Source organism: Megalobrama amblycephala, linkage group LG24, assembly GCF_018812025.1.
Source record: "Megalobrama amblycephala isolate DHTTF-2021 linkage group LG24, ASM1881202v1, whole genome shotgun sequence".
NCBI classification, from domain to species: Eukaryota; Metazoa; Chordata; class Actinopteri; order Cypriniformes; family Xenocyprididae; genus Megalobrama; species Megalobrama amblycephala.
The window spans coordinates 7146249-7158985 of NC_063067.1; the positions used below are offsets into that span (position 1 = coordinate 7146249).

At 37.3% G+C, this 12737-nt stretch overlaps 1 protein-coding gene across 1 annotated transcript; it reads left to right on the forward strand.

Moving 5' to 3' along the window:
- The first annotated feature begins 731 nt into the window (after positions 1-731).
- si:ch211-207e14.4 (interleukin-17 receptor D) lies at positions 732-10882 on the forward strand. The gene is made up of 12 exons (XM_048178806.1): positions 732-1208; positions 2074-2158; positions 3230-3388; positions 3465-3583; positions 4660-4783; positions 7059-7097; positions 7185-7330; positions 7416-7490; positions 7734-7800; positions 8066-8212; positions 8396-8568; positions 9953-10882. Exons 1-12 carry the CDS (start codon positions 1092-1094, stop codon positions 10466-10468), a joined length of 1767 nt encoding a protein of 588 aa, XP_048034763.1. The 5' UTR covers positions 732-1091; the 3' UTR covers positions 10469-10882.
- Positions 10883-12737: the final 1855 nt, after the last annotated feature.

The following is a 12737-nucleotide window of genomic DNA, read 5'->3' on the forward strand; positions in this document are numbered from 1 at the left end:
CTGCTTTCAATTGGAGCGCCATTTAATAGACAGAGCCGTAGATCACTGAAAAGCCACGCAATATCGCGTTCATATCGCAGATGAAACGCCTTCGATAATGAACGCGATATTGCGTGGCTTGTCAGTGATCTACGGCTCTGTCTATTAAATGCCGCTCCATTTTAAAGCAGGTGTTGGCAATTTAGCGGTAATCAGGGAACCGGCTTTACTGACGAAATGCGCGTGACAATCTCATGCGATATATCGTGCAGCCCTATTGTGTAGCATTTTTGAGTATCTATAACTGTTTGCACCCAACTTATCATTGTAAATAGGTGAACATGAGGCCTAAACCGAGGCCATTCTTTGTCATACGCTCATAGTCGGATCTTGCACACAACTAACCTGACTTCACATCTTTTTGTTAACACAACTGATGTTCGTCGTCTTGATTGTAAATAGAGTCCGTTGATCTCCTATTCAAAAATAAACTCCTCATTTATGTACCTTTGCGTGTTTTCCTTTTGAATCATTTCATGATTGCTCCATCGCTATGACGGGCACTATTAAAGGAAATTGTTGTTCAAGTTTTGAAAGATTTCTAGTTTCCTGGAAGAAAACCACTACTGTTGAAAATCAAACGCAAGGTAGTACAGCGTAAAAACCACAAGCTATCAATCTTTCATGGTGCGCTTGCCGTTTAGTGGAACGCCAATCTTATTTTCACAGGTGCAGAATGTTGTTTTTGGCCATTGGCTGGTTAGTCCTGCAGGAATATATGGTGCTGTGAGTTAAGATCATTATTCCAATTGCACAGCAAAACTGTAAGGGCAGCTTCAAACAGTAAATCAGGTTAAGCATACCTGGCGGCACAGCAAATGGATTTTGACAGCCTCTGCAGCTCTACAATTTCCCCTTAGGCCACCACTCCCTCAGCTGCTCTTGTTTTCATTCCCAACCCTTTGCCTACCTCCTCCCCTCCCATTCCACCCCCTCCGCTTTTACGCAACCAATCTTTAGTTCTTCAAGAGACCTGAAATGGCTTATCTGCTTCGAGGACATAGCTGTGTTGGGGTTTGAAGATAGTTTTCAGTACAGGTAAAGGGAGCGGGATGTGGCCACCCAAACTGACTCTGGATCTTCTCCTGCTGGTCAGTTTGTCCCTCGGCACCCATGGCGAACGAACATCTTATAGACCTCAGAGTTGCACACTTGAATGCATCCGCCGGGTAAGACTTCATACTTTGGCTTCCAGCTGGCTGTATCAACATTTAAGGAATTAGTGGTGCTGTTTTTATTAAGTTTGCAAAGCTTTAATGTTAGATTCACAAGTCATTGTAGTGTGTGTGTGTGTGTGTGTGTGTATATATATATATATATATATATATATATATATATATATATATATATATATATATATATACACACACAAATGTTTTGGTAATGGTTATGCAGTCCATGAAAAATGTTGGGGCTCAAAATTCACCCATGAGACCCTACTGAAAATCTGGATTTCAAAATCAAATTTGCAGGATTTTAGGATTTATTTATTTTCCCCAAAAGACGGGGGGGGAAAACTATGATTTCTGGATCACTAATCAAATTGATCAAATTCATTAAATATGTTGTTGTTTTTTGTCTTAATTTTCACTTTAACCCCTCAAACTCACTCTCACAGACTGATTTTAATCTGTGTCTGTGGTTTCCTTTTTTTGCTCCTTTGTTTCTCTCTCATGCTTTTTGAAGATTTTTAGCCTTTCTTCTGTATCAGGTTTTTCTGGTTGTTTCAAGGTCAGGCACATGGTTTTTTTCTTCTCAGTATCTTTCAGCTTTATTCAGTTTGTTTATAGCATGAATCGTGGTATTTGAAAGCCATACAGTTAAGTCCACTCTGTTTTTTTTTTAATTGCAAATTATATTATCAGCATAAGAATTTAAGTGAAAAGTTGGAAGCAAGAAATCTGGCCTTTTGTGCAAAGGAATTTACAAGTTCAGTGTCACGCATTTGATTAGTGGCTTATAGAAATGGTGCAGACGCTCTTATATTTCATAGTTTCCCTTTTTTTTCCCTTTGCGGACAATGTGAATTTTTAGGGAGACCCGAGATGTGAATACTGCAGAATCACAGCAGACGATGTGCAGATATCTCCAAGTATTCCCTCCTCCAGCCCTTTTGGAAGTAAGTCATTTTTTATTGCATATATCCAGAACCCCTATAGACGTAATAACACAACATAATCCAGCTCTGAAAAAAACCCAAAAGTTTTTGTAAACATTCAAGTTAATGAAATGAAGCTTCATAACTCATTGGATCACCAAGTAAGATTGAAGGCATCACTTTCAGCCAGTGAAATCCATTTTAATGTACATTTTTGTTGATAAACCACCACTCAAAATGGACAGACTTGACTGGGAATGTAACTAAAATCTGCTAATGAGTTTTCCCATTTCTCAGGATGATAGATTTCAGGAGAAAAACTAATTTAATAGGTTGCTTTACAAAGTTTAAGCACTAAAAACCAAGGGAAAAAATATTTTAACTAATACTCAACTAGCTGCAATTAAATGATTTTACTTTCAGTATGCAGTTTTATTTAGTCTTTTAAATGTGTTCCGATGTGTTTTATTTATTTATGTATTTTCATTGAAATGAATCAGAGCTGGACCAGCAATGCAAACAAACTGACATTAATTTACTTTTTGCAGCCAGTAAAAATGTTGTAATCCATCCACAGCAACATTCGGAGAAATGTTAGAATTTTCCCTTTCACGGCAATCGGTGCTGACATTCCAAAACAATGACTGACATCTTTATTTGTGACAGCACAATAATTGTAGCAATCACATTTCAGGTTGCGTGATGTAGGATCATTATTCTCACTTGTTGGATTTGTACCTCTAGTTGTTCCGGTAATTTCGCTAAACAAGACAAGCTGTTTTGCCACTTTAATTGTTTGCAGCAGTTCCAGGATTCACTCATATTTGGCTTTGCTTGAACCAAACTATAATCTGTATATGTATGATTTTCATTTTCAGCTGCTTTCCAAGACTAACTTGCATGGATTTCATCTTATGTATGTCAAAGAGCAGAGGCTGTTTTTAACTTTGTCATTTCCAAGTTCTCTAGCTTTCAACAGTGTACCTAGTGTGTAGCCTAATGGAAACCATTTAAAGTATCAGTTCTGGCATGTAGAGCTCATTAGGACAACACATTTGGTGGTAATGAGTGGTAACTATTCTCCTTGGTCAGGTTGCGTACCTTGGCCTTGTCGTTTTTTTCTAGGCCAGGAAACCCCAGAGGACTGCCAGCATTATGTTCACGCACCACGCAATATTTACATTGAGTTTGAAGCCAATAAAGATCCAACATATGATGCCATTACTGTGTCATGGAACCCAAGCCAATATGGTAATGATCGTCTGTCTGTAGATCTATCTCTATCTATCTCTCTGTCTGTGTCTAATTATTTGACTGATGTACACAGGTATTGCATTTTTACGTGGATTTCAAGTAATCCTTCAGGCTCTTGGTGGATCTCAGGTCTCATGTCAGCTCTTTCTCCTGGGTAGCAATCTGTCCCTCACTCCTGCACATGCCCAGATGGTATGTAATTAATAAAAGCTCCCTACAAATTAGGTAGTATCCAATATTCTGACATCATTTACTCACCCTCGTGTTGTTCCAAACCCGTAAGACTTTTGTTCATCTTTGGAACACAAATGAAGATCTTTTTTTGATGAAATCTGACTGCATTCTGTCCATGGACTGCTTCTGCAACTTGATCTTTGTTCATAAAGAGTTCGGAAAATGAATCCATAGGAAACAACCGTTTTAGTCCAAATTTTAACACGCACACTTGAGCTTCCAGAAGAGGCTTGTTCTCGTGCGTCATTCAGCTTTGGCCGAGCATCTGTTTATGTTTACTCGTCAAGATTATATGTGAGTAAAAGCCTAAATTCAATCTGTTCATTATAAAAAGCGATCAAGTCTCTTCAGAAAATTGACTAAACCGCTCCATTCATATGGATTAATTTTCCAATCTCTTTATGAACTTTTTGAAGCGTCAAAGATCAAGTTGCAAAGAAAGTCTTTGGAACGGCATGAGGGTGAGTAAATGAAAACTATCCCTTTAAAGGTGCCATCGAATCGAAAATTTAATTTACCTCGGCATAGTTGAATAACAAGAGTTCAGTACATGGAAATGACATACAGTGAGTCTCAAACACCATTTTTTCCTCCTTCTTATGTAAATCTCATTTGTTTAAAAGACCTCCGAAGAACAGGCGAATCTCAACATAACACCGACTGTTACGTAACAGTCGGGATCATTAATGTGTACGCCCCCAATATTTGCATATGCCAGCCCATGTTCAAGGCATTAGACAAGGGCAGCCAGTATTAACGTCTGCGCGAGCAATTAAAGGGCCAGCAGCATGAATCGGTGCATAGTTAATTATGCCCCAAAATAGGCAGTTAAAAAAATTATTTAAAAAAAAATCTACGGGGTATTTTGAGCTGAAACTTCACAGACACATTCAGGGGACACCTTAGACTTATATTACATCTTGTAAAAAAACGTTCGATGACACCTTTAAGAACATATATATTTAGTATTTATAGAACTTTCAATTAGTATGTATTGCTTCCTGAAGATTATGTAATGTTTGTTTGTTTTATAGGTGTATCACTCAGATCTCTTCACACATCTGCTTTTGGACACCGAGTATGTCGTAACTGTCATGGCACTGCCCGTCCCCGAGCAGTGGGACGAGTTCTATCAGAAGAAACAGTTTTTCACACGCAGTAAGCGTTTCCCTTTTGATTAAAAACAAACATTGTAATTAGTGTAAATTAGATAATTGAGTTTAATTTATTGACATACAAGTCATATTTAATGTGACAGTTTTATCCTAACACTGTGTATACACCGGACACGCAGAGCGCGATGCTTCAAAATACAATATAGAACCCAGGGTGCGATTTGTAGTGGGGGACGGGGGGGATTTCCCCCCCTTCTGGTCTAAGTATCCCTGCCTCTGCTGAATTATTTTTATCGATAAAAAATATCCCTCCCGGGTGATGCTACTAAACTAATTTAAACTAATTAAACTATTTTTTTTTTTTTTTTTTTTTTTTACATCACCAAGTAAAACGCTGCGTTTATATAGAACTGTCTCTTTACGACCACAACAAACGGGACACTTTTCAGACGCGCATTCCGACTTCACCTCAGCGCCAGGCGCAAGTCAAACGAGCGCGGAAAAGGTACGTTAGGTGACGACGAGGGAGCTTCAGTTGAACAACAGTGAACTGCGGTCAGATGAGATGTTGTCAGGCGAGATGTTGTCAGGCTATGTCGGTAAAACTCAGAAAAATTAACATGACTGTCCAATCAGCCGTTATACTGTGCTCGTGGCGCGCACTCAAGAATTGCATGCCCAAATGCGCCGGCGCGCTCTGCATAATTACTTTTATTATAGCTTAACTAAAGCGCAAAAGAAACTACGAGCAATGACTGTCGTTGTTCTGTTGTAAGTTAAGTCATGAAATTACTAAACATGCGATTAAAGCTGCCTCAAAACTGTGCATGCATTTATTTGTTGACATGGTTTTAAATTATCCAATTTGTTGGCCTTAAAACGTCTTAAAACTGCACATATGTACACCAGGGAAATCTAAATTTTCTCGGGGGAGCATGCCCCCGTACCCCCGCAGCAAACAACATTTTCTGACCTCGGTAATTATGAAACCCTGCGTACAGTCTATGATACGGCCCGGCTTATTCTATCAAATGTGCATTTCTCCAAATGTGCGCACTTTTGGACTTAAAGTTTGCACTGTAATCAAAAATAAATGGGACCAAACGCGATTGAATGTAAAGGTTTGTGTCTCGTTATTCTATTAATAACTACCGATTGATTTTGCATTTCTATCAGAAATTAAGAATTATTGTAGTGGTGCAAATATCTAAGCTATCTAATACTTCAAATCTCAAGTTTAAATCAGAAGATTTAAAAAAAAAAAAAAATGTTTCTGTAACAACAGCTGCCAAAAATAGTATATAGTTTACTGTGGTTTTTAACAAATTAAAACAAACAAACAAACAAACAAAAAAACTTTTCAAAACATCCCCCCCTCTGGTTTTTTCACAAATCGCACCCTGATAGAACCCATTATAATAAGTGATATTTGCTGTCTACACTGGATGCGGCGTGACGTGACACAACAAATTCCCGACAGTAAACGGATTCTATTTCTGACGTAGTCCAAGTACTTTGCAACCAAAGAGATAGAATAACATGTTTAACGTTTTTTTGTCATGAGCGTTTAGAAACAAAATTTATGATACAGCTGTTGTCATATTTCATTGGTGATTTCAAATATGGTTTTATTCCAACGCTTGGCAAACAGCTTTGGAAAAAATGATGTTTCCCCATTACAAGAGATAGCTGCCCTCGCATGCCCGAGACGCATTTCAAAGATGGCTGCCGAGTGAAATGATTTGTCTTAGGGACTTTGTTTGTGACGGTCGGTTTGTTGCGTTCAATGTAGACAGCTTTTAGCTGTTGTGGCGCGACGCAATGGTCAGGTCTGGTGTTAGACATCTACTATAATACAATATATTTGTAGGTCCCTAGATTCTTCATGTCGATGAATAATTGTATAGATCCGCAATTAACATTCATGTTCCCTAATTGTCCGGCGGTAGAACTTTTGTTAAGCATGTCAGAGGTTATGGGTTCTTATCCACCCTCCTATAATTTATTTTTTTCCTTCATTCAAACCAAAGATGTTCATCAGCGATTGTATATCAAGACCAGGGACATGTTTGTGCGCAATTTGTTTTGTGATATATTTAAGCACCCGTCTGTGTGAAGACTTTTCACAAGCTCGAAGAGAACACTGTTGCCTTCCACCACTGATAACACTGGCAACAAACACGCAGCATGATACATTCCAGCGCCAGCACCTGCAAATTACGCTTGTGATTAACAATGTTGACAGCTTGTGCCTCTGCACATTTAGAGATTCAGTTTCAGTTGTAATAAACTTGACAAATGCTTCTGTTTGGTTTCAGCATGTCCTGAAAAAAATGGTCTTGAAAAGTGTAAGAAAGGTGAGTGTTTTAGCCATCAAGTGTCTTCGGTGTTTCTGTTGATCATGGCACACAGTCCTCAGATGTATGTACTTTCATTCATCATAGACTGGTATCCCAGATATGTTAAGGTCCAACAAGAGAACCAGGATGTTTATGTGACCTTTAACCTTGCACCTGAGAACTTTGAAGTCCGTCAGTATTTTTCATCATGTTTCGGTGGTGGGCTTCGAAATTACACAAGCATCACACCGGTGAGTTTTTTTTTTTTTTTTTTTAAATAAAACAATTATAACAACGAATTAGAATTAAATCAGAATAATGTTTGATGATGTCCAGGATTTCAGTCTCAACAAGACACATCACACATACCGCTTGCACAATCTCCAAGCAGGTACAAATTACACCTGTGAGGTGAGTCTTCATTCCTCAGATTAATTGGGTGTGTGTTTGTTTAGCTTACTCTATTAAACTGCCAATGATTGAGAGATAAAATTATGTCAATTACAGAAACTCTTCATGGGAATCGAAAAGTCTGTGCCAATAGGTTCCTAAAAATATTTGTTGTCACTTTCAAAATGTGTAATTCACAAATGCATTTTTTTGCCTTATTTATCACATGCTCTGTAGTTTTATATATTTTTTTTCCCCCTCCAGATTGCTGCTGATGTCCTGGATGCAGTCAGGAAAACATTCGTTGTTGTAGTTAACCATAGCTCTGAAGGTAAAGTTGAACTGTCAGTCAAAAAAGATCACTCGTTCAGCTTAAAACTGATAAGGACATGTTAGAGTATACTGTTCATGCATAACATATTTTTACGCCCTCGTCATTGAACGCAAATGTAATATGTGTTCAATGCTTTGCCTTCAGCGTTTATGTGGAGCAACATGCCAGGCAGCTTTTAAATAAAGAGGCAACACCCACTGAAACTGTTACATTATCAAAGACTTCAATAATCGGTTTGGTATTTTTACTCTCTCTCAATCAGAGCCACCTACGCCCCGTTTCACAGGAAGCCCTGTACTGATGGCACTCTTGCCTGTGGGAATCCTGCTTGCGTTTACCGCAGTGCTCACCTTCACTGTGGTCTACAAGAAAAGACTAAAGAAAAAAGTCCAGACCAAAATGAGACCAGGTTTGAGTTTTATAAGTGATTGTACTTCATTTACATACTGGTCATTTACAAAACTGTTATTTAGCCATATTGAATATTTTGTTTTTTAATCATTTGGGAAGTTTACGAGGTGTTTTTGAGAATGCCAACTAAGATGTACATGTTCTTTTGTACTAATGGGCAATTATGTTTCCTATTTATCAGAAATCATCGAACAGTACTACGACAAAAAGCTGGGTGAAGGACAGTGTGTTTTGCTTGACAAAACCACCCGTCCCCCTCGCCTCCTGATTTGCTACTCGAGCAACGATGGTCCTGCCCATGTCAGAGTCGTGTTGCAACTTGCTGCTTTTTTGCAAAAGCACATGGCTACTCAAGTAAGTGTTTTAGGATTAAATCAGACTGAGAATGTTATTTTAAACGACTGGTTTTTTTCCATCCGTCTTTAAAGGGTCGTGAAACTTTTTTGTTTGAGATTATTAGACATTGCAAACAATAGGAATCTTAGTGCTGTTGTGTATAATTTTGTAAGTTTTCAGCTAATTTTTATATTTTATTTCATCTAACGGGAATGATTTTTAGGCTTAGTTAATAACAACACTTATTCTTTTAGTTCTAAAATCAAAGTCCCAGGTGAAAAAAGTACATTGCTATAATATACTTAAAGTGCTCTATTTTCGTGCAATAATTTTGTACTTAATATTCAAAAAATTCTTCTTAAGAACATCTTAAGAACATCTAAGTGTACTCAACTGTGCTATTTTGAGACACCATGAAATATGAACTAAAATGTGCTTTTAATATACTATCTCTGTATTAAAAAATGTATTTAGATACTACTTATAGTACATTTGAACCTATAGTGTGCTACAAGTGGAGCTAAATATATTTTTTAAATACAGAGATAGTATATTAAAAGCACATTTTAGTTCATATTTCATGGTGTCTCAAAATGGCACAGTTGAGTACACTTAGATGTTCTTAAGATTATCTTAAGTAGTACTTAAGAAGAATTTTTAGTATATTAAGTACAAAATTAGTGCATGAAAATAGAGTACTTTAAGTACATTATAGAAGTGTATTTTTTTTTCACCTGGGGTATTAGAGAGAAAGCAGAATTGCGACTGTTACAAAGAGCCATGGATCACAGTCATTAGATTCTCCATACTGGCCATCAGCATTTCTGGAAGCTTGTTTCCACCATTAAATAATAATAAAAAAAGGTCATTGTGACTATTTTTCTCAGAATTGCAAGATTTAAACTCATAATTGTGAGTTATAAAGTCAGAATTGCCAATTTCTATGAAGTCAGATTTGGCTATTCTGACTTTTTTCTCAGAATTGTGAGATATAAATTCACAATTCTGGGTTTTTCTCAGAATTGTGAGTTTATATCTCACAATTCTGATTATAACTTGCAGTTGCGATCACGCAATTCTGAATTTATATCTCAGAGTTCTGACTTCATATCATGCAGTTCTGAAAAAAAAGTTAGAATTGTGAGATAGAAAGTCACAGTTACCTTTTTACATTTTTATTTCATGGCTAAACAAGCTTCCATAGCATCTCAATTAAAAAAATAAAATAAAAATAAATATATATATATATATATATATATATATATAAAATGGATAAAATAAACTACATTTAAAAATGTTATTTAAACTAATTCCATAAATTTTAATTTAAAAAATAATGTCTATAGAAGGTTATTTTGACTCTCCATCTCTTAATTCTCCTTATTCTCCTTTTTCTTTGTAGGTGCATTTAGACTTGTGGGAGGCCTTGAGCATTATGGAGGAGGGCAGTATGGGGTGGCATTGCAGGAGAATGAAGGAGTGCGACTTTGTGCTGGTCGTTTGGTCCCGAGGTCTCTGTCAGAACCAGTCTGAGGACGAGGAACCTCTGCAAAACACCGCCTTAGCTACCGTTTCCATGATCGGAGAAGAGTTGTGTCATGCAAAAGCATTGGGTCGAGACCTCTCCAAATACATGGTGACCATTTTTGAGTACTCACAAGAGTCTGATATCCCAGCGGCACTAGGTCTCGCTTCAAGATACACCCTGACTAAAGACTTACCTTTGCTCTTCTCTCATCTTCATGGAGTGGCTTTGCAGAAGCCCGGAGTTTACCTACAGGTGGAGAACATTTCCGAAAGCGGGTACTGTAAACTCCCAGCTGGGGCTGCACTACAGCTAGCCATCCAGGAGGCCGAGGCACAGTTTTCTGAGGAGCCGACTGAAGAGGAACATGTAGGAATTCCATTCGTTTCATAAAGATCTCAAGAACTGCATTGATTAATGCAGTCACACCCCAAAGTGTGCAACTCTGGTGCAGTTCAACAGAAATATAAACACAACATGGACCAAAGACATGTAAACAAACCAAAAACAGGACATAAGGTCACAAGATGCCACCCTAAAAAAGACATGTGTATCCTCGCTCATGACTTCTCTGGAAGCTTCCTTACTCTCAGATGCCCTTCAAGATGGCTGAGTTCGATCGGTTTCCAGATCAAGGGCTGGAGGACGAAGGAGCGAGGAAATGAGGAAGCATCATTTTGAGTATTGAGAAGCACCCAAGCACTCGTCAACATGGGCTGCGTTCCACTCCAGTTTTAGACACGCACTCGCGAACTTCCCTACACACTTCCCCTCGGGGGAATCCCTGCCGCCATTTTGAAGTGCGTTCCACTTCGTGAAGTGGACGAGGGAAGTTTACATGGACAGACCCTCGCTCCCTCGATTTTAACCAACTTCACGTGTACACTTCAGGCAGCTCCATAACCCACAATGCAACACTATTATGACGTCACTGCATATCGCGTTTAATTTACCCTACCACAAACAATTCTATGATATATTAATTATTTTTTAAACATTTAAATCACACATATATGCATATAGAATGCTGTATTAAACGAATTTGTAAGGGGAAAAAATAAATAATAAATCAGCTCCATTGCAGATTCCAGGTGATCAAGGGCTTAGGACGTTCCAGTTCAGCCCATTGCAAAGGTTCCGCCAGAAGTTGGCACTCGTGCAACGTAAGCAATGACGTACATCCGAGTCAACGAGACCGAGGGAAGTTAGCGAGGGAAGGGTATTTAAAAAATGAACTGGAACGCAGCCATGGACGTCATTTGTTGTTCTCTCTCCTCTGTCTCTTTTCTGGTGGTGAAACAAAGGTCCAAGCCAGTGTTGCCATCTTGTGGACAAACGAATTAGTGCAAAAAAAAAAAAAAAAAAAAAAAAAAAATGTGAGCTGCGTTCATTGTACGAAATTACACATACATTGTACGAAATTATGAAATTCGTAAGAGAGTGCTATAGTAAAAATCGTGTAAAAATGTTAAAATATAAATAAAAAAATACTGAATATAAAACATTATGAAAATAAATTGATTTAAAAAAAATCTAAAGAAATAATAAATCTAGTGCAGCGCAGTAATATGAGTAGAAAAAAAATTACAAATGTAACAATAAAAACATACAGTGAAAGTGGAATCTGAGCCATATTTAGAGATATGTGTGCTGAATATCATTAGGCATGCAGAATACCATAGTAACCACATAACATCATTCAGAACACCTTAGCAAGGAGTTTTGCATTGACAACCACCTTCTACTTTATCATAGTTGCATCTTAGGCCGCTTTTTAGATTGTTGTGGAAAGCAAATTAGAGGGAACCTGAAGTATATTGAGGCTGCCGAATGCTATGGATGATTTTTCATGTAAATGTGTATTCATTTTGGCATATTTGTGTAGTTCTTGCATATGTTAATGAATGATAAACATCATATTACAGTGAATATTCCTAGTATTTGCATGCACTTCCATTACAGTTGTTCTAAATGGGGAACAAAATTGTTCACGAGGACACTTTTGATTTATTGTAGTGAATGAATGAAATTGTGTAATTTGTTTACCTGAAGTGTTATTTTTAATTATGACTTTTTATTATATTGTTTGCAAAGCCAATTTCTCAACATTGATTGTTATTGTTGCAACAGTCTGTGTTTGTATAACATGAAGGGAAATTACTAAACTTTGACAAAATGCCTCTAACTGTGCATGGTCTTACATTATAATAATGTAAGTTTTTTTTTTTTTTTTATAATGCATAATCTTTAATTCAACCACTATTAAAACACACCTATGTCTCAATGAGTTACATATCTCTGTTTTTAGAATATAAGCTAATAGTCCTACATAAAATGTTTATGAAAATGTATGAATGCATGATGTTTTATAAATAAACTTTAATTTTGTAAGTAGCTAGGGGTATTTTATTTGATTGATATGTTTTTGCTTTGGTGTACAATCTGAAACAGCTGGCTGTTCTCATAAAATTCCTATGTTAGAAAGCCTTGATTTACGAACATAAAACACCGTAAGCAACCATTTATTTGGTCATTGGCAAGGCCTTCAAACCACATCTTTCCACAACACAGTAAACCGATTGTAAATTCCATCACCAATAATTCTTGTAATATCTTGCCAAAGCTGTTGAGAAAATTGGCTATGCCAACAAAGCTGAGCAAA

Excerpts from the sequence above, each read along its gene's own strand:
- si:ch211-207e14.4 (XM_048178806.1), top strand. The coding sequence starts at position 1,092 with ATGTGGCCACCCAAACTGACTCTGGATCTTCTCCTGCTGGTCAGTTTG. Across the intron at positions 1,209-2,073 it reads CACTTGAATGCATCCGCCGG|GGAGACCCGAGATGTGAATA; the intron begins GTAAGACTTCAT and ends GTGAATTTTTAG. Across the intron at positions 7,331-7,415 it reads ATTACACAAGCATCACACCG|GATTTCAGTCTCAACAAGAC; the intron begins GTGAGTTTTTTT and ends GATGATGTCCAG.